This window comes from Accipiter gentilis, chromosome 12 (genome assembly GCF_929443795.1).
Source record: "Accipiter gentilis chromosome 12, bAccGen1.1, whole genome shotgun sequence".
In the NCBI taxonomy this organism is placed as follows: domain Eukaryota; kingdom Metazoa; phylum Chordata; class Aves; order Accipitriformes; family Accipitridae; genus Astur; species Astur gentilis.
In genome coordinates this window covers 12,031,015-12,055,961 of record NC_064891.1, presented here as the reverse complement: position 1 = coordinate 12,055,961, position 24,947 = coordinate 12,031,015, and the positions used below count along the sequence as shown (strand labels likewise).

At 36.9% G+C, this 24,947-nt stretch overlaps 1 protein-coding gene across 4 annotated transcripts in view; it reads left to right on the top strand.

Moving 5' to 3' along the window:
- Positions 1–24,110, top strand: part of PDE5A (phosphodiesterase 5A) — a 63,795-nt gene extending 39,685 nt beyond the window's left edge. For 3 of the 4 annotated variants that reach the window (XM_049814779.1, XM_049814782.1, XM_049814781.1), the window contains exons 10-21: positions 1,075–1,250; positions 2,716–2,775; positions 9,271–9,417; positions 11,770–11,895; positions 13,985–14,079; positions 17,459–17,546; positions 18,676–18,776; positions 18,855–18,932; positions 19,791–19,854; positions 20,432–20,506; positions 21,022–21,105; positions 22,521–24,110. In XM_049814779.1, the coding sequence (XP_049670736.1) occupies positions 1,075–1,250; positions 2,716–2,775; positions 9,271–9,417; positions 11,770–11,895; positions 13,985–14,079; positions 17,459–17,546; positions 18,676–18,776; positions 18,855–18,932; positions 19,791–19,854; positions 20,432–20,506; positions 21,022–21,105; positions 22,521–22,658 (1,232 nt within the window). In that variant the 3' untranslated portion in view covers positions 22,659–24,110. The remainder of the gene's footprint in view (positions 1–1,074; positions 1,251–2,715; positions 2,776–9,270; positions 9,418–11,769; positions 11,896–13,984; positions 14,080–17,458; positions 17,547–18,675; positions 18,777–18,854; positions 18,933–19,790; positions 19,855–20,431; positions 20,507–21,021; positions 21,106–22,520) is intronic. The other variant, XM_049814780.1, reaches the window with a different exon arrangement.
- The last annotated feature ends 837 nt before the right edge of the window (positions 24,111–24,947 follow it).

Here is a 24,947-nt window from a genome sequence, read left to right as displayed (position 1 = left end):
AATGAAGACTTTTTCATTTAGTAATTTTTTTTCAGAATTTTTAATTTGTAACTATTATTTTCACTGGGATAATTATTTGCAGTTGGCCAGGAAAATGCTAGCTTTTATGCTCAAAACTGTTAGTACTCACACTCATGAGAGTGAGAAAACATTTGGACTCACTTAAGACAACAATCGCCCCCAAAGCAGTTTTGGCCAAAGACAACATACACTTACAATGCAGCTGCTTTAATTAATATTCTGATTTCTTAGCAGAAACTGCCATCCCCTAGGTAAAACTAAAGTGAGGTATATGTGTGAATTTTCCTCTGCTTAGAATGGTGTCAGGGAGGTTTGGTAGAAGTTACCTGTCAGACCTTTCAATGGCATGTGCACAGAAAAGTTCAGAAGTTCTTAACAGAAGATAAACAGTGCAACTATCAACAAGTGTGAACCTAACAAGCTGAATTCAGCAAGATGCTTTTCAGTGAGTTCAGTAGTCTTTGGAGCAGGCTGTAATTCAATCACATGCTCACAGGACAAGCAAGTATACTTAAGCTTTGAGCCTCAACATGGGTATTCTCTGTTTAGTTCATTTATTCTAAAAAATTTCCAGTACTGACTCAAACAAGGAAATGAAAACTCTGTGTACCACCATTCTGACTTTCATAAATGTTCTTTTGGCATCGTTACAAAAATTTAATTAGCCTCCAAAGGACAAATTGTCTTTAGGGATTATATCAATCTAGAATACTATTAATAATAAAAGTTAGGATGAAAACATCCCTAGAATTTCACAAGAAAATCAAGTCTGTAAAGCCCTACATTTTTGTTTTACAAATCCTAATAAATACTTTTGAGTCTACTTAGTAATATATAACATTTTAGCATTTATCCTATAATACAGTGAAATTACTTTAAAAAACTTTAGGGAAAATCCTACAGCACTCCTGTTTGTAACTCTTGTGTATATTGGTGGTTTATACTGTAGGCTAAACTGTCCTAGACTTAATTTTTCTCTTGATGTTTCATACAATAGGTGATATGTTGGGAGTTCTCTGTATTACTTCTTTTAATTTCTGTATCCTGGCATAGGGGTTTGCCAGCTTGTGAATAAGATGGAAGAAAACTCGGGCAAAATCAAGGCTTTCAACAGAAATGATGAACAGTTCCTGGAAGCATTTGCCATCTTTTGTGGCTTGGGGATCCAGAATACACAGATGTACGAAGCTGTAGAAAGAGCCATGGCCAAACAGATGGTGACATTAGAGGTGAGCTGAAAATGTAGGTGGTCCTTAACTAGCCCAAAACAGATCCTCATTTTCTCCAGACCCTGTCTGTTCTACACATAAGTGCAGCTACTCATATGGATACTGAACACAAATTGTTCTCCCCCAGAAGAACAGCATTTGGCCTGTTGAGTTGCACAGGAATTTTTCTACTTGTTTCCATACCTGCCAGCAGACTATTTTATTTGGTATTGTATTTTAACTTCACTCATGAAATTTAGCGGTGAGCTGAATGCGTCTTTTCCTCTACATGAGGTTACACATTGGCAACATAGCAGGTTTGTTCTGTTGCATAGGAAGAGGAAATGGTTTGGGGGATTAGGGGCTTCCTTTTCTTGTCTGAGGTTTTCTGTGATGATTTTGGCACAGTGCTTTAGACAAACTGGTTTGTGGCGTAACAGCAGCATTATTGTAGGTTTTCAGCAATTTCCTCGGGCTCCATCAAACCATATCAAGATGAACGTCATCTGGTCTCAGCCTTTGAATTGGTTACTGTTAAGTTAATAGCTAAAGAGGGCTTTAGTCTGAGAAGCTGAATTACTCAGAGGTGATAACTTGAAGCTGAGAGTGAAAAATTTGTAGACTTTGGATCTCCTAGCATTCATTATGTAAACACAGTGTGTGCAGAATTCCTAAAATGGGGATTCTCTACCCCGTAGCCTCTAAAAGAAATGTTAAAACTCTCAAATAAACCTCTATTAAGTCATGTTAAATAAAAAGGTTGTAAAATTATTGTCAAAATAATTTCAGTGCTTCAAAAAAAAGAGCTGTTTGCTTATATATGGCAGATTAGCAATTATCTCTCTTACTTTAACACTTTATAGATAATACAGGAAGTCCAGGCAGATTATATGTTAGTATATGAGATGATTTCTTTACAAAAAAGTCAGTTTCTAGTTGCTAAAAAAACTCCATACCATTTTCATGTCCTGTGTTCTCAACAGCTAAAAAATATGACCTTATTTTGTTAATATAAAACAAATGTACTTTCTTTCAGACTTTTGTTGCCAACTTTCACTTAGGGCAAAACTTTATTTTATGTCTCAATAAACTCCTGAAAGGATTATTATGGCAATAATGTCAGGCTCATAATTATAGCTGTTTCATGTATTATTTGTCTTTGAAAGTGGGGCACGAAAACTTTCCAAAGAGAAAATCAGAGTTCTTTGCTCTTTTGTAGAAACTATTTACGTTTTCTTGACCTAATTATCTCAAGAAGATTCTGTGCTGTGGGAGATCTGTGAAAGCTCCAGATATCTCCCCATACACTTTCAGAGAGCTCCCTTAAAACCAGCACAAGCCCTGCATGGATACTAGATTTCATCAGCAAATGCAATGCAATGCAGTGCAGTGCAGCTGCAAGCTGAAAATTCTGCTTTAGGAAAAATACCTTTTTATCACATTGCTCTTTTTGTTTGTACTAAGGTCTGCTTTTTTCCTTCTGTAGGTTCTCTCATACCATGCTTCTGCTGCTGAGGAGGAAACGAGGGAGCTGCAGGTAACAGCGGTAATTGAATTTTTTACTATTACTTCAGAAATATTCCATTAATAGAACAAAGGGCACAGATGTGATCCCCAAACATGCAGAAGCACATTTTCCAGAAATAAAAATTATAGTGAAGCTTAAACTGATTGGTTCCAGAGTTGAATCAATACATCACATAAAAGGGAAATGTTACAATGCCTACAATGAGAGATACAGGTTGGCCAGAGAGCTGCAATTACAGGAGAACCAGAAGTATACCGACTGCCTTTCTTATGAGTTTAAGTGACAGTAACAGCTGATGCAATGCTAGTATCAACTCACAATGATTAAGTATTTCAGAAGCAAAATGTTGGGAACTCTTCTTTCTGCAGCTAAGTCTGAATGTTGTATGTTTTATATCTTTGGTACTTTTCAAGCATCCCAAGTACGGGTGCAGCTTTATGGCCTTAGATAGAAATTCTGTATTTAATTGTTAATGCAAAGATATTTTTATTTTTTTTTTATGGTTACTTTTCTGTGCAGTGTCCCGTTCTGCTCATGTTTAATTCTGTTTTTAGAAACCATTGCCTAAGGAATAACTACAGCTATGATTTCAAGTGTAGTTCAAAGCACAGCCTGTGCTTTGTCTCTCCAGTTCTCTCTGTTGGAGTAGACATTCTGGGGAAATAGCATCACCCCTGCTGTACGGAAAAAAAATGGGAGGGATGGAGAGGAAGGTGGACATAGGGAACCACAAGCTTGGTAGCATGGACTGGACAAGCAAGGTCCCACAGAACAAGGCACAAGATTAACGATAGTTCTAGAATGCTTAGTATCACACAGATTTTGAACCTCAGTACTACCATGCTGCTGCTCATCAATAAAGAGGCACTGACAAGACCAGCATGCAATGCACCTCCTATGGTTTCTCTTCACGGCTTGCCTTGTAATCTCTGTGGTTATATCTTTACTGCTAAATAAAACAGAACCACAACAAACCTAGCACTGAACCCCTGTCCACCTCTACTGATTAACTGTCCACGTGCTTCCTAGCACAATCCTGGCCCATGTCAGCTACCACTTTCTAAGGTAATACCAGAGCACACAGTACCAGAGCACATAGCACAGGCCATCTCCAATAGACAGTGTGGATGAGTGCACCAGATTTGGCTTCCTCTAGCCTGCCATCTTGCAGAGCTATTCAAGCAGGTTTTGCACCCTCAGATAGATCACATTTCGTCACATCACATCCCAGGGCATGAAACAAATACCCTATTTTCATGCTATGAAGCCATCACTCTAAATTTTAACAGAACAATCAGATTAGTTCAGGTAATTTGAGCTGAAAAAAGAAAACAGGCACTAAAAATAAGGGTATCTTACAACTTAAGGGCACCACATGGAGCCCAAAGCAAACCATGGACCAAGTGCTATCTATGTAGTATGCACAAACCAGTTTGTGGCATTTCGCCTCATTGCTAGAGAATGATCCCTGGCCTGTTTTATATAGCAGTATAGATCTAACCACCTCACTGATAATTTGGTTTCTTCTTTGTGCTTTTGTGTACAAGATACCTAATTCAATGACCACTCCTAAAATTGCTCCTTTAGGCATTATTCTTGCCTTTAGAAAGCTTAATTTCTTTCTTTGGTGCCATATTCCACCACTTTCATTACTCAGAACTTCCCTTATGGCATATAGACTTTCTAATTGTGTTGCTTTTTATGAAAGTAGTTCTCTTCTGCTTTTTTTCAGTTTGTTTTTCTTTGTAAATTGCAATGATTTCATTTCTTCGTAGTTGTCAGTCCTCTTTCTTCTGAAAAACAGAGAACAGCTTAAATTTCCATATGGTGTGTGTCACACAAAGAAAATATTGATACTTGATTTTTTTTCCTAAATTACTGACTGTGCAGTAATTTGTGATCTGCCAAGCATTATGGAAGTGCTATTTCTATTAAGGTAAAAGATGCTCAAAATACTTCTTGCTTTGTGGAGTCTCTTCACGTTAAAAGATTTTACTACATACTACCATGTATATGGCCTCCACTCTGCTATTCACCTATTTAGTGTACCCTCTATATTTTTGCATCTGGTTCTGCAAGTGCCTTAGTAATGTCTTAGGCTACCTCTCACTCCCTGACTTCCAAATAACCGAAGCCTCTGTATGTCTTTATTTCATTGCGAGCTCACCTCACAGATGTCCATGATAGCCAAACATGGTCAAAGCATTACAAATCTAAAGGAAAGTTTATTAAATTGAGAAATTACTTGTTTTATAATGTGTTTAAGAATAAAACCACAGCCAAAACTTGGTCTGAAGCCCTTGTCTTTTCAGATGTACAGCTTTATAGTACAAAAAAAAAAAGTAGTTCTTCCTGTTATTTTGTAACTGAACACAATGTAAAATTTAGTGTAAGAGCTTTCCCCCAGCTAGGACGCATGCTGTCACAAAGTTACTCAGCAGAATCAATGACATATCAAAGTAGATACAGGACTTGACCTTTATAGCATAATACTGGAATTGATACTTGTACCTGCTATCTTTGAATCATTACAGTTAATACATACCGTATTAGTGAAACACGGCATTGGCAACAGAAATTACTAAGGCTTGTCGCAAGTGAAATTTGTGACAACAGATTTACCAGCAAGTGGTTTCTCTAATTTAAAACTGTAGCTTTCAAATACATTTTATTTGTGGACTCCTAAAAGGTTTAGATTGGAGGAGCAAAACCTTACAGACAGAATTTCAACCTACTGACAACAGCCTCAGTTTTCTCCTTAATTACCCTGTGATGAGATGTGATTGTAGACCCTTACCCTAAAAATCCACATGGTACAATCATGTGGTTAATACTCCTGCACTGCAGTCTTCTAGTTGAATCAATTAAAACCTTATTCCTAAAAGGAAAAGAGACAAATGTTGCTCTTTAAATATCACGTACCCTTTGAGATACAGGATCATTGCTGCCTTTTTTCCTTTGCCTCTGTACTCACGAAGTAGAACGCAATTAAATGTTGCAAGTATCAACCTCTGTCTTTTTTTTCTGAAACTATTTGCTGTTTCTGTGCATTGATAAAGGCAGCAGTACTTGAAAAGAGATAGGGCCAAGTAGTTTCAAGATCAAGTCATTCATGTTAGACATCAGTACTCCTATTCCTAGTTTTAACCTAAGTCCTGGATAAGTAGTGACAAAGGGAGTACCTGCTACCCAAGTTGAGAAAGCTAACTTACTTCCTTAGCTTCTCCTCGTAGTTGTGGGAGAGAGATACGTGAATCTATAAAGCAATTCAGAGCAGGTGATTATTTTACGTACTGATTCAGGGAAATATGTGAGCATGGCAGTTCCTTACTTCTGCAAGTGATTCTTTCCTTGTAGTCTAACTTAAACTGTCAGCAAGGTGTAAAGAACTTTTTTTCTTTTCTGGTGTACTCACACAGACTTTCCAAAAGCTTCTGTGAAGTACTTGTGCTAGTATTTTCCCCTAGTTAAGAATAACCTCTACCACATTACTGGGATACCTTTGTGTTGACTACCTTCTCATTAATACATTATAGAAAGACTTCAGTTTTGAAATCAGCATGTGGAACAGCTAATGTAACCACCTTGCCTGAAGTGATAGACAGATGTTACTTATAGTTTATTCCAGGCTTCAGATTGTACAGCATTGGTGTAATGTGTGGAGATGCGATCCAGGTGCCTAAATTACAGTGATGTAGCAAGTCACTGTCTATAAACTGGACCATCCCTGATGGCTGAAGCTAACACATTGTACAGCTTCTGTTCCACTGCTGAGGGTCAGCTAATGAATGGCAATTTACTTGGCTTCAGAATTTTATTAATTTTTATTTTGCACTCACATCGTTGTATCAAGCCAGCCAAAATAGATTAAAATTATGCTTCTGGATATACCTTTTTGCAATTTGCTTTGTTTTGCTTCTAAAAAATCTGATAGCACAGAAAATAGATGCTTTGTCAGGCAGTTGGACTAAATGATCGTTGTAGGTCCCTTCCAACTGGAACTATTCTATTCTATTTATTATCTGCCTTGTGTAATAGGCTGCAGTCAAATTTTTCACTTTCATCATCATTTCCACATACCACAGAATGTCATATTGCATGAGTCACCTCCTTTGAGCCTGGATACTATCTGCAACCTGTGTTTTATCATACAAAGCAAATGAAACAAAGCAAAACCAGTCAGTTACCACAGTGGTCCCACATTTTCCTTAGCCTTCCTTTTGCTGCCAATGTATTTACAGAAACAATTTTTGTTGCCCTTCCCATCCCTCAGTAGTTCCAACTCAAGCTGAGCTTTGGTTTTCCCATCTTCACCCCTGCACACTTTGGTAATGTCTCTGTATTGTTCCCAGGTAGCCCATCCCCACTTCCTTCTTCTATGTACTTCATTTTTTCATTTGAGCTCACTCAGGAATTCCCTGTTCATCCATGCTGGCCATTTACCATGCTTGCTTGACTTCCTGCATGCCAGAATGGACTCTTCTTGTGCTTGAGGCTTTCCTTGAAGGTAACACCTTGGTGTATGAAATGAAGTTATAAGCTTTATCTGTAGGTTTTTCAATCATAATAGAAGACAAGTTTTTAAAATTATTTTCTATACTTAACCAGGTAATGAAATGGAGTCACTAATTAATTATTCACTACTAATTACTATTAATATGAATGCCTATAGTAAGCAATAGTAATTTAAAAGTCACAGTTATGCAAAGAGGGGAATTAATTGGCACATTTTCTTCTTGTCTTGACTGTTTCATGCTCTTTATAATATTCCTGAGGTGGAGAAATTGAGCAAGAGGTTGTAGTTCAGTCAGTGCTTACAGAAGCTAACCATAGCTCAATAACTTGAAATGAAAATAGTTGATGAACTTTCATGCTGTAAAATGGGTGGCAGATAGCTCTATCGGCTTCAGTAAGTGAAAGAGGAAATATCTAATCCAGTTAAGTAACACTTGAATAGCTATAGAGTGCAGTTTTTTATGTCTCAGCTGAAATGAAACTTATTGTTGTGGCTTCAAAGGCAGGAGATCAAGAAAGGGAAAGATAAATTATGAATGAAGTCAGAACACAGGCATGAGGTGTTCTGTTGAGCTCCTACTGTGTCCTTCCAGCCCCTTTCCTCATGAAATACCAGACTGCAGTTGCAATTTTTCAAAATTATGTCATTAGAGTTCCTAAATGGTTGCATTATTTTCCACTGAACATACAGGCCTGGTGGTTCTTTCACATGCTCATAGATGAAATACCACATGAATCCAAACTGAGGGAGACAAAATTACTGGTACAAGAAATGTGTAAGAATGTTGGAATTTTTTTCTGTGTAAACACTGCTTTTCATAATCTTTCATGACTTTCCAATTCAGACACACAGGAAAGATAACAGCAAGCTTATACGGAACAGAGATTGGAAGACGTAGTTATGGAGAGAGCTGATTTGCGTGCTACATGTAACAATACTGTAGATTATGGCACATGCTTCCTTTTCAGTGTCTCGGCGTTCTAGGACACAGTTCCCCATGCTGGAGAAATGTTTTCCCCTAGAATTACAAAGAGGAAGATAAATATATAGGTTTCTTTCTTTCACCATTTCAGTTTTACCTGATTTTCTTTTAAACCACACTCATATTGAGGTGGAACAACTGTAGAGAAGTAGCACTGAGAACTCCACCTTTTATTTCACTGAAAAAAATGATACTAATTTTTGTTCTATAGCCTAAGATTTACCATTTATTTTGTTAGCAACCCTAACATTTGTATTTTGAAGGGCAACCAATGGCTATACTCTGAATTCTGTAACTAGAAAAAGTACAGTTGTAATACATAGGACTGTAATACATGTAACACATGGGGATATTACTGATAATAAAAGTTACAGATTTTAAAAAGTATAGAGCTGGGGTTTTTTGCCTACTTTATAATTTCAAATTTCACACTGAATGTTTATGATTGTACTCAAATTACATCAAAAACTTTGTCCAAAGATTTTAAAGATTACTGATCACAGGTCAACCCTAATTTTTCAGGTTTCTAGCCCTGAGAAAGCTCTGCCTCTGGACATGTTCTGACTACCATAGCACTGAATGTGGATTCCATTAGGAATTCTGTTCTACTGACATCTCTTTCCTCACCATTTTTAGAAAAATGCCAACAGTTACAGATTTTGATGTCTGCACGCCCATAAAAACAAACATGTAACTCCACTGCCTTATTTTCTCTGTCTCCCAATTTCATACATACTCTTGGTTACAATTTGCCTTAGCTGATTTAGATAACAGACTGACCAGGTAATCCATTCCTTATTCTTTTGGTCTGTGGAAAAGCGTGTGTTAAATCTAAGCAAGCAAGGTAATGTTAAATGAAAAGGCTAAGGAAAGATAAATGCAAAGTAATCATCAGGTTTCAGTATAACGTGAAGGTAAAATTTAGTATCTCACTACTTCTCTGTTGAAAAAGCAGGTATTTATGTTATGCTTTCTCTTTCCTAGTGCTAAGCTGTGTTCTCTTATTCTTCTCTAGGCTGCTGTAGTACCATCTGCACAATCTCTTAACCTAACTGATTTCAACTTCAGTGATTTTGAGCTATCAGATTTTGAAACAACACTGTGTACAATTCGAATGTTTACAGACCTCAACCTGGTGCAAAACTTCCAAATGAAACATGAGGTATGAATGCTGTCAAATGCTGCTTCACATAAAGAAACAACTTAAATTATTAGAAAATCAGGAGAATAGTGAAACAAGCCTCCAGTAAATATAATTGGAAATCTGTATTAAAGAGTAGTTTGCAAACTAGGAAGGTATATAAACTGGCCAGTACTGGAGTTTGTCCTCAGTTTGGTTCTACTGAATGATTAATAATTTGGTTAATGGACTGTAAAATGCTTTTAGAAAACTTGGGGAGTGGAGGTAGAGGACTTGGTTAAAATTCAAATAAGTTTGAAAATGTATAGCAATATTTCAAAACCAGCAAGAATAAATATATAAAGAGTAATGAAAACAGTCAAATGCATAAATTAAAAATGGTAAACAAAAGAACAGCTAGTGGTAACAAGAGAAAATAATTTCAAAGCTACTAGTATCAGAAACCATGTAAAAGTTCAATAATATGCCATAGTGGCAAAAAGGAGAAAATTCATTCTTTACTGACAGAGTGGTATTTAAGGCCCATGGACTAATTACATTGTAGCTCATACACAAAGAGAGACAGAGATACAAATTAATTTAAAAATAAAAATAAAAAATTAGGAGATTGAGCAAAGATTGAATGAATTAAGCTGGTTTTCTCCAGAAAACAGAATATTGAGAAGGGAGATTATAGTAACTTTTCAGTAAGTGAAAGACTGTTACAAAGAGGAGGAGAGTAATATTGTTCTCTATGTCTATATAAGGTAGTAAAAGTAATTAGCCTAGTCTTTGCCCCACAAAAGATTAGATTGGTGATCAGGGGGAATTTTATAGAGAGTGAAGACTGAAACAGATTACTTATGTGGGCTGCGGAAATTTCCCTGACAGTTTTTACCAATAGATCTAGTTGTAGATATGCATCTGTCAGGGGTGATCTAAACAGGTATTCTTATTTTGCTCCTGGCCCTGGACATAGACTAGATAATCTCTTAGGCCTCTTCCAGCCGATACACACAATTTCTATTTGTAAAAACCTTCATTTTAAAGTTCTTTATTTTTGCTTTATATATTTTTCAACATAACTTCCAAAGTTCAGTATCAAAATGCAAGATCAATTTGGAGGACTTCATAGGCAAACAAATTAGTAAAAGAAAACAGGTATTTATTTTGTAGATCACCAGTTTATAGACCAATTTAGATTAGCAGTGTTTAAGGGCCAAAAGGAGTACTGTATTACCTAGTCTGATCACTTGACTATCCCAGTACTTAGTGTCACCTTTGTAGTAAGGCCAAGAACTTGTACTTCCTTAAGGGATATATCCCAGCAGAAGAGAGGGAGTCAGGCAGGCCAGTAATGGGTGGCTTCTAGTTCCTAGTGGAGCAATTGTAATGGATTTGCAAAACCAAAATAACACCATGACAATAGACACCTAATTACACATCTCAGTAGAAGCAAGAGAACAGTGACAGCTTTAAAGTTACACCTTCAACTTTCCATACTAGAGCTAAAGAAAACTGGCAGTAGCCTAGCACTCCTTTTTTACCAGTGGAAAGGCAGAGAGTACTGCTGCTTTTGTCTGTGTGGAATTGTTTATGCGGGTGAATGATACGAGATTTTAATTTCTGTCAGTACAACATCTTTCACTAGGAACACTAAAAATTTTCTTGAACAAACCAAGGCCTAGATTCTCAGCCAGCGTTTAACATAGAGCAGTATGCTGTATCCATTTAAACCAAAGGATCTGTTCTAGTACACATCAAATTACTATCTGACCTTCATACCTTTCACTTTCTTAGAAGTAAAGTATAACCTCACAACTTGTAATACTGTTGTGTAAAACATCTAGGACATACTTTCTTCCTGCATAAAAAAACCTACCCAGCAATATAGTAATTGCTGTCTTTCTATCATACTTATTTGCTTTCCAAAGTCCAATTCTGCTTGGTTTTTGACAAGCTGATACAAGGGAAAAGCTACATGCTCATTATCAAAAAAGCTCTTAAGAGGACCCTCTAATTAAAAAAAAAAAAAAAAATCTCTATCAAATATGTCGTTACAAACAATGATTTTTTTTCTCCCAGTTAGCTCAACATAAGTCAGTTTCTGAATTAAAAGCAGTGGATGTGACAGTAACATTTGGCCATTAGTAATAAAAACCCAAACCCACAAGTATTACATATTCATTGAGAGGCTCAACTAGTGGCTGTAAGCATATTCTTATCTATGTTCACAGTTACAAGTATGTTATATTTGAACTTAATTGAGTTAAAAGGAAATTTATTTCTAAAAGAGAGACAGTTTTCAAGCGGGACTAGAGCAGGATTTGTTTTCATAAAAAGAACAGATTTCTAATACATTTACAGTTAACTATGTGATGCTGTTTCTTAAAGGTTCTCTGCAGATGGATTTTAAGTGTAAAGAAAAATTATCGGAAAAATGTTGCTTATCACAATTGGAGACATGCCTTTAATACAGCGCAGTGCATGTTTGCTGCTTTAAAATCTGGTAAAATTCAGGTACATTTTGCTGTTTCTACATTAAGAATCTTCTGGCTAAACAAACTATCATGATGCATAGTTCTGATTGTCATGTCAATAAAATGTTCATCACTCCATGGTATTGCCAGTGAAATCAAAATATTTCTGCTGAAGACTTCTGACTTCAAGGGCATGGTTTGTGAAATTGTTGGCATGTTGTTATGCACCCAGTTTCAGTTAAATCCTCTGGAAATGATCAGGTGGATGTTCCCAATGGGAATATCTCAAATAAGGCACGTACATGATTATGTCATTTTTTAAAGTTAATGCTTATGCTACAAGCAAGTCAAAAAAGTGGAGAAGAAAAGGACTGGCCCTATTTCAGGATGTTTCCTTATAATATTCAACAGGAATTCAACAGGAATTTTTTTAAGTTCAAACACAGAGCTGAGTACAGCTTTAGACAAACAACAGAACATTTTTTGGAAATAAAGATTTAAATGCTTATTTCACTGCTTTTGAACAATGTTTCAAGCTTCCACTTAAAAGACACATAATAATTAAAAAAACAACCTAATCACTTTTTATTATAAATGCTGAAGGGCTAGATGATCCCCAAAATAAGAAAGATACTGATTTAAGATTTTCCCAAAATATGTTTCTAGGTTTTTTTGTTTTATATTCTTGAAGAAACAAAATGTTTCTGTTCATTCTGAATTAATTTGTTTCTCCAGTTTGATTACAGATAATTGTTATTAGTTGGTTTATACAATTTTACAGTAAGCACTTCTGAGGGAATAAATAAATCCTATTTGTAGACCAAAACCCAGTACTGATAATGAAGAGGCATTCCCTTCCTCTGCAAACTTTGTCTTACTAAAAAAAAGGGCAAAAGGTGCTGGAACAGACAAAGGCAAGGGCTTTCATATTCTTTCTATACTGAAATGGACATGGTAGTTTTGCTCTGTGTGCGGTCTAGCAATCTGATGATCCTGATAGCTTGCTTGCTGTTTTTGGAGTCTTTTCAGTCTCCACTGCAATTTCCATAAGTTGTTTTATTCCTAACTATGTTGGATTCACTCCACATTGATTTTCATGCCCTAGATTCTGGAGTCAGAATGGCACTGAGCATAAGTGTCTTAATTTTCTCTAGTTTGAGGGGAAAAGCAAGCATTGGGGGACATCTTCCTAGGAGAAACATTAAAATCACTCATTCCCAAACTGATTTGTCTTTTGACTAGACTAAGGACAGGTTTCATTATCTAGAAAACAGATGCAAATCTACAGAAGTTGTAACTACTTCAAGAAAATTTGGATTTGATTTTACAGAGGGTACAGCCCCCAGTGGCAGTGCTGTCACAAGCTGTTCTTCAAATTCCTGTCCTGACTGTTGTGCCTGCTATTCTTGTCCCATTACGAAATGCTGCATGAATACTGTAGCTTTGTCAAGCCTGGTTCTCACTGGACAGATTTAAATAAATTTTCTACCCAATTCTACTGAAAAATATTAACGATATGAAATAGTCATAAAAGAGAAACTGTAACCTTTTCTCTAATCCTTGTTGGAACTCCAGAATAAACTCATTATTAAAGACTCAGATATTGGTTGATTTTGTTTTCCATGGGTTTTAAACTTACGTTAATTTATTAGCCCAGTGATCAATGAAAAGCATGACATTTTTTCCTTCTGATTATTCCAACGACATTTGTACAATTAATTTATTTTTATACCTATTTAGGGAATGTAGCCTAACTCCCTTGAGGTAATAGAGGAGCTGAGCTAAAAGTCATGGGGCCAGAATTTAAAAAAATTCCCCATGCTCTGTCTTTGCTGCCAGGTGACATTATCCAAGTCACTTCCTCTTCTGTGTCAGTCTTCTCATCAGCATATATAGAGCTAAATGATGTTCCCTCTGAAAACTGCATTGAGGCCTAAGGAGAATGATTACTACTGTGCACCACAACTTCAGAGATATTCTCAGCATACCATTTTATGACTGTGTCCTCCTTGGGCTTGAACTGTATCTGCTATGTGGGTAAAGACAAGAGAGCAGATATACAACACATTGTGCAAAATAAATCCCCGTCATAAAGCTAACTCACTTCTTGTATTACTCTTTACATATAGAGCAAACTGACTGACTTAGAAACACTGGCTCTGCTGATAGCAACTCTAAGCCATGATTTGGATCACAGGGGAGTGAACAACTCTTACATACAAAGGTAAGCAAGTCTGAGAGAAGTTAAATAAAAACAAATGAATACCAAAATCACAGAGCTAAATGAAGTACAACCTACTTGATTTGATGATGTGAGGCTGTGAAAAGGAGCAGGTTTTTACAAAGCAGTAAGTGCAAGAACAGCCAGAAACATTCAAGAGTCCAAAGCAAAGAGGCACAATCTCAGTTGTTGACTAAATGCGATAGCAGATGAAGTGAACTCTTTGTAGACTGTGCAGGGGCAGCGTCTTCCTGCTTCTGTTCCAGATGTCCCATCCCCCATTTCCCATACAGTGACAGCAAAAGGTCCCAGCTTCTAAGGGACAGTGTGTAGGAAATGTGCAGCTTTTCAGATTGCTCCCTGCCCAACCAGCTGTCCCCCACCTAGTCTGGGCCAGCACAGAGCCGAGATCTGCAGCCATCTGATACAAAGGTGTCTCCCTACCATTTTGAACTCTGTTTAACTCATGATGTAGCCGTGTTTTTCCTGAATTCTAAGTTGGTTTGGATAAGATGCATATTTAAAGTCACATTAAAAATGTATGACTGTTTTGCATTGATTTGGGGTTATCTGTACTCTTTAACTTTGATCAATTCTGGAATTACAGAAAAACCTTTACAATGCAAAAAGCCAAAATTTGTTTTAAAACCTTGAAACAAAGTATTTTTACTAAACAAAATATTTCGCTTTGAAGTTGTAAAAAAATAACTTCAAAAATCTTCTACAATTTTATCCATATTTTAATTTTTAACTAAAACTGCTTGGGTTTTTAAAATTTATTAATAGTTTCAGATCTGCCCCAAATGTGTTTTTCAGTGAATTTAGTATTCACTTCAAACAACAGTGTATGATTCTTCGATTAAATAAATAGCTTGACTTAAAACATGGTATAATGTGATTACTGTGATATGGCAATGTGTCCTGATCTGACCAGAGATGGGGAAAAGATACCCAGAAATGTATACTTGTATCTTTTTCTGGCAGCGTTGGAGAGTGGTTTTGAAGCTACCTCTGGAAGAAGTGGTCTGCTGTTCTCGCTGTATGTAAAGAAAGACACTAGGGGAGGAAAAGTTTGTTGGAGGCAGAGAATATCAAAAGGCAGAAAATAAGTAAGCTGAAGCAGAATTCCTGCCTTTCAGATATACATTCAGAATAACACTAAGACTTATGTGTAAAGCAAAACACAAACAAGTGCCAAAACCCCACAAAACTGAGAGAGTAACCTTTTCCTAGTTCCCTAATAGGGGATTCCAGCAGTAACTGTAGCCTTGCAGTGATTGGAACCGGTTAGCTATTTTTCACTTTATTTATTTAAAAATAAATTTCCTGGAAGACATCTGGAGATGCGTCATCTCCTCTCAAAAATGTCCTGGGAAAGTGTCAGACAGCAAAATCTAACATTCACACATGCTGTAAAGCAGAGATGATTACAGCTTAATAATTCTTTTTCAATAGAAAGTTCCATGAATTTTGGTTTTAAGTCCCTCATTTAAATCTAAATGAAGACTTATTTTTTTCCAGGAACGGATCCCTTTTGTTTCTTCCTTGGAAGCATGGAGAGTGGATATTTAGATTATGATTCTTTTCTCTGAGCAACAGGGTTTCAAAAATTAATATGGTCCCGGTAGTAGAAATTACAGGAAATGAACTGCTTAAAGGTCTCTTGGTAGATATGCAGGGGTTTTATTTTCTTTTTCTTCCAAACCCACATGTAAAGCAGGCAAGCACAGAGTATGAAAACTGCATAACCAAACCACTGTGTTCAGAAAGCAATGGTGTCCTTTGGCCTGGCATCGTGGTTTAACAGAAATGCTATGTACTACAGAAGTAGGACCTGAGTTTATTTCCAGCACTTGTGTCTTCCCAGACAGCCAGGGTCTGTAAGTACTGAGCAAGCTCGAGTTTGGTGCAGTACTTGGGAAGATAACCTAAGATATTTCTCACATATTTCTCTCTTCAGTCAGGATGAACTTTAGGGGACACAGTATGCGTCCCACTTAATTCAATGGGAATTTCACCCAGCATGTGTTGGCACCATCCTACAGTTTGTTTCCTTACAGAAACACGCAAGCGTATGTGCTCTATACTCCTTTTGCAGTGATCTCAGAGGAGGTGCTGGGCAGCCAGCCCATAATCCTCAGGGGCTTGCATCCTTTAATCTCCCTTTCCGCATTTTTGTTTGTCTTTCCATCTTTCTCTCCACACTTTTGTGCTTCTTAAATCCCCGGAGTCTCCTCTTATGACTTTTATTTGAGTCTCTGTGTCCACTCACTTACATAGGGACCCAATCCTGCAACCACGAATTCATGTGAATGATCCTTAACCATAGAAAAAGTCCCATGGAACTATATGCTAAAAAAGAATTTCTTACATGATTAAACATTTGTAGGTCAGATTATAATTAGAGTAATAGATTCAGGATCAGCAGCAAAACAGGCTTCCAAAAGAATCCTGATTTAGTTGAAGAGATGATATAAGCGATGTGGGACCAGGGGCTGAAAATGAAGAAACAGTAGCAAAAGCTAAGAACCACATTATGCAATGAGGAACACGGGGAAATTGGAAATCCTCAGAGAGGAGGAGTTTCTGTATTTTGTCTCAAGCTACTCAAACAGTAAATTCTATTTTCTAGACTAAGATAGCTTTAAATTCTGCATCCGCAGAGTTGGTTTCATGCTGTTTTTCACTGCCTGCAGTACAACCAACATGTTTCCCTTTTGGATTTTACCCTGGGGAAAGTGTAGGTAGCGATAATGCAATAGTTTGGTCATGAAGAGAGTGGAGATGAGTGAAGTACCAATACAGTTAATTAACACTGGGAAATTACTTGATCAACATTTTGGGCCCTGCACCAGAGTTCACTAAGGTCAGCAGGGATTTTTCCATTGGTATCAGTGGGCTTCTGATTAGGTCTGCATTATTACTTACAAGCTCAGTAGCTGAGCTGACTAAATATGCCAGGCTGGTGTATAAAATGTTACAAACCCCAAAACTGTCACTTAAATTTTGCTTGTGGATGAACCCTTCTGTTGCCCTTCCCTTTTATACAAGAACTTTCACTTTTTATAAAACCTTGTATTGCATTCTCACTCCTTGTGTGCAGCTGGTCTCTACAGGTAACAGAACACAGAAAACTAGAGTTGTAAGTGCTCTGACAAAGTAACAGCATGGTCTTTTTATCTGCACTCCCACTGCATCCCTCAAAATGTATTCATTTTGTTTGGCCAGTTACACAGAAAGGGGAAAGGAACTGTTTAAGAACAAGAATGGGTGGGGGGGAGTAAGCTGATAATGAGAAGAGGACATTAAAAGGGAAGTTATTTCTGGATTAGCAGTATGTTTAATTTGCTTTCTCCATCTGATGGGTCTTTTTACTCCTCAGAAGCGAACATCCACTGGCTCAACTGTATTGCCACTCAATCATGGAGCATCATCATTTTGATCAATGCCTTATGATCCTGAATAGTCCAGTGAGTGCCACATTCTCATGTATGCTGAAGGAAACTATTCCCTATTTTACTTTTTATTTTTAGCTTTTGGATAGATTCCCACCCTTATACATTCCTAAGTGATCTTTATTCCTTTTTGGGTAAAGAAAGCAAATGCAGCGGTTTTGAAATCACAGTTCCATTGCTGAGTGCCACCAAACCTTTCTAAGTGTTGCCTGATAAGGGAAGCCTTGCTAATACCCTTTAGAGTACCTGCTTCCTTGGCGCAAAGGAAAAAAAAGGCTGCGTTGCCATTTTCATGACCTCTTATGAACCACCAAACAAACCCCAGTCCTTGCTCTCATGTCAAAAAACATTCCGGCCTACACATACACAAAGCAGTCCTGATGAGACCAAACCAAACACTGCTAATGTTGACATTCCAAAGTGAAGCCAAACCTAAGTTAAGTAAATATGCAAATAAAACAACATTCTTCTTTTTTTATATTATTAACTAATTCTAAGACCAGTTATTCAGCATGCACAATCATTCCAAAGCAGTATATTTTCACTGCTTATTTTGTATCACAGGTATGGATGGTACTTCCAGCATGCTTTGTATTGTAATGAAATTGTATTCAGGAAAATATGGAAAAAAGTGGAGGCAAGTTGCCATATCACCAGCTCCATAGTGCTTTGGTTTAAGTGGGCTGCTGAGCTTGTATTTCTATGTAATAGCTTGTTATTTATGTTGCTTCATAAAAGGAAAATACTTTCATTTACATGAAGTGTATAGGCAGGTACTGGAATCTACTATAGTTCCTCTGATTCAGGGGCAGAGGGGAAGGAAAGTGAAATGCCATGATATAGCTAGTGGCAAATTTAATTTTGATGAATGAAATGGACTTAAAGGCTTTGATGTTGCTCTGCTTGCAGTTTCATTTTGTAATTGTCCATTATGATGCTTTTGCTGTGCAGCTTTCTGCCATTACTCAAGAAGACTGGAATTTTTATTTTTAAATTGGGGAATCTGCAAAAGGAAGCCGGGTAAAAGAATGACATCAGATATCAGCAAGCTACTCATAATGATTTAGTATCTAAGAGAAATTTTAGCAAACTGGTGTGCTGTTGCCCATTTTACTGATAACACTGTTTTTGGTTTTTTGTAAAGGGAAATCAGATTCTCAGCAGCCTTTCCATTGAAGAATACAAGGCCACACTGAAAATGATAAAACAAGCCATTCTTGCCACAGACCTAGCGCTATACATAAAGTAAGTCAGAGGCAAGTTTGGCTGGATGTTTCGATTGTGGCAGCATGCTGCAAAACCTTATTTTAACTTCTTTTAAAGGAGGAGAGGAGAATTTTTTGAACTCCTAAGGAAGAAGCAATTTAATTGGGAAGATCCTACACAGAAGGAGCTATTTTTGTAAGTAAAAGCAGAATAATTAAGAAGTCAGTTAATATTATTAGGTGCCAAATTTTCCATGCCATGTTGCTGTGAACTTCATTAAAACCAGCAGATCTGTGTGCTCTTGGCCTGTACAAACTGGCACTGGCACACAGGTCACTGAATGACTCCCTGGGTCTGAATTACTAAGTCTGCAACCTGTATAATAAACTTTGTTAAGCAGCACGTGGAGTTACATGAGCATTTCTGTTCTTCCTAAAGAGTGTCGGGTTCCTGTCTCGGTACCATATTCTTTTGCTTTTGATACTTTATATTTAAATATTGAATTGCTGAAACCAATAACTAAAGATTCAGGACAGGCAGTTTGTTTTGAAGCTGATTCCATACAGGCAGTAAAGAAAAAAGAAGATTAAGAATGGAGACATATATTGTAATGCACAGCTACAGAAAAGCAGGCTTACATAGGCTGTCCCAGAAAGGAAGGATGCCATATTTCAAATTCAGTGTCTTTAAAACCCAGTCTAATTTATGCTCTATGTCTATTCCGATTTCAGTCCTTGACCCTCATACTGTCAATAAAGATGGCAGTCATTGCTAATGCAAGAAATAAATAAAAGTGCTGTCTGTCCAGTAGCAAATAGAATGAAACAGTTCATTTGATGTGAATCCACCAAATGAGCCAGTCTAGATTTGCTCACTTCTGTCTACCACATTATCGAGCCCTGGATATGTTTATAACTTTGCTTTAATTTCACTTGTTTTTCTGACTTTAGTGTTCCTTGAATTTTATATTCTACTTTACTAGTCACTTGACTTGGTGGCTACATACATTTCATAATACAGTTATTCATAGATTTCTTTCTGTTTTTTCTACAGAGCAATGCTGATGACTGCTTGTGATTTATCAGCCATAACCAAACCATGGCCAGTTCAGCAACGGGTATGTGCTTAATTTTAAGATGTGCTAAATACAAAGTCTGCATAATGGCTTCTGCTTCCTCCATCCAGTCCTTATGCAAAGGCAGTGGTGGAATACAGAGCCTTAGGAAGCAATCCTTCAAAATGCTGTATGTGGATTGAAGACTTTCTCAGGTCTTTGTGGCAAGATCTGTGCATTTAGCTATGTCACCATGTTAGCAGTAATCCGAAGGTAAATCAGGAATCTTTGTTCTTTCCAACATTCCTGTGTTACTACAAGGCAGTCAATTGACACAACACACTGGTATCAGCTGACCTTTTTCTGTGTTGTTCATTCCAGCTGCTACTAGTGGTAAGATGCCTATGTGCCATTTTATTCTTTGCTTTGTCAGAATAAATCTCAGCACATGCAAGTGTTTTGTTTGTGCACAGATGTGTGCATGAAGAATTCTAAAAGCTAGCTGTTAAGCTGGAGAGTCTCATTATGGGGGCTCCCAATTTTATATATCCTAAGGAGAGAGAGGAAACACAGGAAACAGTTTTGATTGTAGGTAGCAAGCAAACTTTTTAGAGCTGTCAATGTGTGAAATCTCTTACAGATTGCTGAGCTTGTAGCTACTGAGTTCTTTGATCAAGGAGATAAAGAGCGGAAGGAACTCAACATAGAACCAACAGTAAGTGGCAGAATCATGCAGAATCACCTCTTTCAAAATGGCTTCTACAAAGAGCACTTCACATTCCTTTCAAAAGCCACAATTTCTCCCACTGACCAGAATATAGGACCAACTCCTTCCCTGTCTTCTAGTAGTCAGTTTTCTTCTGTGGTTCCCAAACACCAACAGTGCGTCATTATCTCTGAGCCAGAACAGACAGTGTTACTTCTTTTAACTTCATACTACTAAATTGTCTAGGAAATACATTCTGAAACTGGTACCTATTTGCAACCTATCCAAAACCAGTAAGCTTGTCTATTCATCTAGCTATTTGGGCTCTGTCAGTCCAAAGACAATCCCCTAAGGCAAGTCATGCAGTCAGATTACCTGCATTGTAACACGTACTGATACCCGGCTGTCCTGAGCTTGCTGTGTTTTTAAGGTGCTGCTTTTTATTCCAGCCTGTCTCTTTGGTTTTGATTGCATTTTTTATTTAATGCATTTAAACACAGAGCTTGTTTACTTCTTATCTGCAGGATCTAATGAATAGAGAGAAGAAGAATAAAATTCCCAGCATGCAGGTTGGATTCATAGATGCTGTTTGTTTGCAGCTGTATGAGGTATGGTGGGTGCCTAAGAAAGAACTGCAAGTATCTAAAACCAGAACTGCTCACTGTAGCCTCTAATAGATGCAGATTTAAAATTAGAATAAAAATAAAATACAAAACTAGTCCTTTAGTAAAAAAAGATTTTTTTTGTTATATATTACATATGGTTCATTATTTGGTTGAAGAAATTATTATTTTAGTATTTATCATTCATGGTATGTTTGTCTGATTAATGTATTTTGTTAAAATTTTTTAAAACCTAGTGGTAATTGCTCTGCTCTGTGCACTTGGTGTTAGATCCCTGGGTTATATTCTAGATTCCAGCAGCTCCAGTGAGCTGCTATGATCATCAGGGAAGGTCACAAAACTAAGGCTTTGCTATCTAGGAAAAGAATGGTATCCATGTAGTGCATTGATAAAAAGTGTTGTTTAAGAGTTTTAAAGAATTCAGAATTCAAAATTTTGTTTTGTATAGTGACCAGCAGAGGGGCCAGGATTCTTCTCTGTGTATTCTGCAGTCAGTCATAACAGTTATAGAATCAGTGGGCTCAAACACTTTTTCCCCTACCTTGTTGTCCTGCACTGTCTGAACTATTAAACTCCCACTTTACACTTCTGAATAGTGTGACTTCATTCCAAAAGCCAACAGAACCCTTTATGCAAGTAAAGACTGACTGTCATAGTGTGAGGATACATTTTTATCACTTCTGTCAGGAAAGAAAAACATACAAAAATGCTTATGACTTGTTCTTTTATTTATTTTTTTCAGTTCTGTATTTAAGTATCAGAATCAAGTTTTCCTTCACTCTGATACAGTAACACAGCCACATCAGGAAAAATACTTGATTGACTTCAGTCACACTTATTCCTAAAAGGCACTAAGTGTCAAATGCAATTTATCTATTGTGTGCTAACTGTCTTGAATTCAAATATTTCTGGGAGAATTTCTCTGAATCAGTTGATACACCATCAGTGAATATGGTCCCATGGATGACCTGGTCTGTGTCTGATTACCATTCCAAGATCATCCTTGTGACCAACCTTGCTATACATTCAAAGGACTGCCTTGCAAACAAAGTCCATGCATAGTACTTCACTAGGAACGCTGGTGAGGTCACTTATGCATAATACAACAAACTTATCGTGGTTCCTTCTGCACCTATGTGCTACATCATCACATGATGTAGCTACTACATCAAGTGCTCTCTGGACACTGCTGCTCAGTCTAATCTGCACTAGCGCCAGGTAATTGTGTTCATGTTTGATATGCAGCAGGAAGCCTTCCTTAAAGTACAAAATACAAGTTTAATTTCAATTACAGATAGACCTCGTTTTTCAGTCATTCGGGTCTCTCTCATGGTCATCTTTAAGAACACTTATTTTGTTGTTAAATGTAATCTGTTTTACATGTTCTTAATTTATTTCAGGCCCTAACGCACGTGTCAGAGGCGTGCTACCCTTTACTGGATGGCTGTAGAAAAAATAGGCAGAAATGGCAATCCTTAGCTGAACAACAAGAGAAGAATCTGATTAATGGAGAAAGCAATCAAGCCAAACGGAACTGAGATAGTGATTTAACAACCACAAGCTTAAGTTCACGTAGAAGACATAGCAATAGGGGAGTACTGCATTTTGCTAAACACTGTATGAATTTGGCTTATGTTTTGCCACTGCTATATTATTTTTCCACATTTCAAGATATAGCATGACCATGTATATGCCAAGGTTATATGAAGATAGAATGTTTCTTTTATTACATCTGACTGAGATGGAAAAAGATCTGCAAGGGTAGTTTTTGCTACCCTGTTCCACAAGAAGGTACGAGCGCAGTTACTCAACTGTCCCTGACAGCCTATTACTTTATAGATGTATATAGTTGTTTAGTGATCATGTTGTGGCCAGTATCTTAAAAGACTACTGCATTTCGCACCTTTTTTTCTCTTCCAATCTTGCTGAGTTATACTATAAAAGTAATGAGCAGTTTTGCCTGTTCTCTTTCCAGGGATTCAGAGGAAAGATTGGGACTAACTCTGGGGAGCCTAGCCCAGCATATACTATGCTAACCTCTTTGAGGAGCTGTAACTGGGCTTTGAAGTGAAAAAGCCCCAGAATCTGTGCACCCAGTAGGGTTTTTTTTCATATTAGAAGAATGTCTTAGCAAATATCTTACATTTGGAGAAATTTTTAAAAACCCTGTGAATTACTAGGCAATGGGGGTCTTAGGAGTTTTGTGGTAGAAGTGTCATAATTGTCCATGATAATGGAAACTGCTTGAAGATTGATGAAATGTCACAACATAACTGGCAGGCTGCTGTGGAAGAATGGCTCCCATAGAAAGCTGCAAGAAGCACACAGAGAAATGGAAACTAAACAGGATCATTTTTATATGCTGGTTTTAACTTCATTTGGAAGTTGAATTTAACTTCATCATAACCAACAGACTGAATCACAGGCAGAAAGAGTAGAAGAGAATGTGACTGCAAGAGATAAAAATCTGAATCAAAATAATGCAGGATAGTCACTTCTGGTGACTATCAATGACTGATTCTTTAGACCAGTGCTATTATGAAATGGCTATGACCACTTTGAAGAAAGTTTTCTGTTAACATCTTCTAAAAATCATTTTTAGCATTAGTTAATCTTAACACTGCTTTATCACAATGTCTTAAAGGAACAGGAGAAAAGAATACTGAAAGCAAAAATAGCCGAGAATGCTACAGGGATTTGCCATATAAGGCATTAACGTTCAGAAAAGTAAGAAATCAATTAATTTGCACTAGTAAAAAAAGCAACATTGATATTTTGTGTAAATGAAGATGACTAATAAAAATTGTTTTGAATTGAGAATCAATTCAAGAAAATATACACATTAGACAAACCCCAAAAGAGTAAAACAAAGAGAGTACTATTCTTTGGGTAGACAGGATTAGGAGATTAATGTCAGCCATCTAAGATTGGTTAGCAGTAGTTGTAACTGGCCGCACAGAGACAGGTGGGGTTTTTAATCTGTAGTAATGATTTTTGGGATTGTACTTTGAAGTGTGGGAGTTTACTTCTATCACAGTAATCCAGAAAATTCTAGTTGGAAACTGCAATAAATTCTTCTTCCCAGGAGATTATCAATTCCCCCTTGTAAGAGCTGGTCAGAAAGACAGTGAAAACAACCTTTTATCAGTCTCTGCATGTAGATAAACTATACCAGAAGCTAACAAAAGACGAAGCAAATGTTTCAAAGTGTTTGACAATACTTTCATAGTAAATTGTTTTTAAAATGTACAATAAGGTATTTTGATAGTCTGCAGCATTTCTGCCAACCTAAATTATTTGTCACTGATTAAATCCTATCTCAGACTTCTCTAATGACTACCAATAATATATTATTGCAGCTGAATTGGAATACATTTTTCTACAAAAATATTTCCAGATTTTTTTTCCATATTTTCAAAAAAAGTATGGAATTCAACAATAATTAAGCATTCCAGGGCTACTGTTATGCAGTGCTCCATATGTGTATTTATATGCATATACAGTACAATATATGTATGTAGTATGTCATAGCTAGGCAGAAAAGTGACAGCAGCCTGCCTCCCCAACACACACCCCCCAGAAAAAGTTTTTAGGTACTTTTTGATAAATAGGAAACTTTGCTTCAGGATTTGCATAGTCCTTGTATATTCTATTCCATGAATGCTTGAGATACTGAAATATAATTATTATGCTGATGAGATACATATTTAATATAAATATGAATAAAGTATATGTATATAAAGGTGTATTCTTGCTAGTATGGTTGAGAGTAGTAATTCATGGTGACAACACAGCAAATCAACTATGGTGATATTACAGTGTAGTGA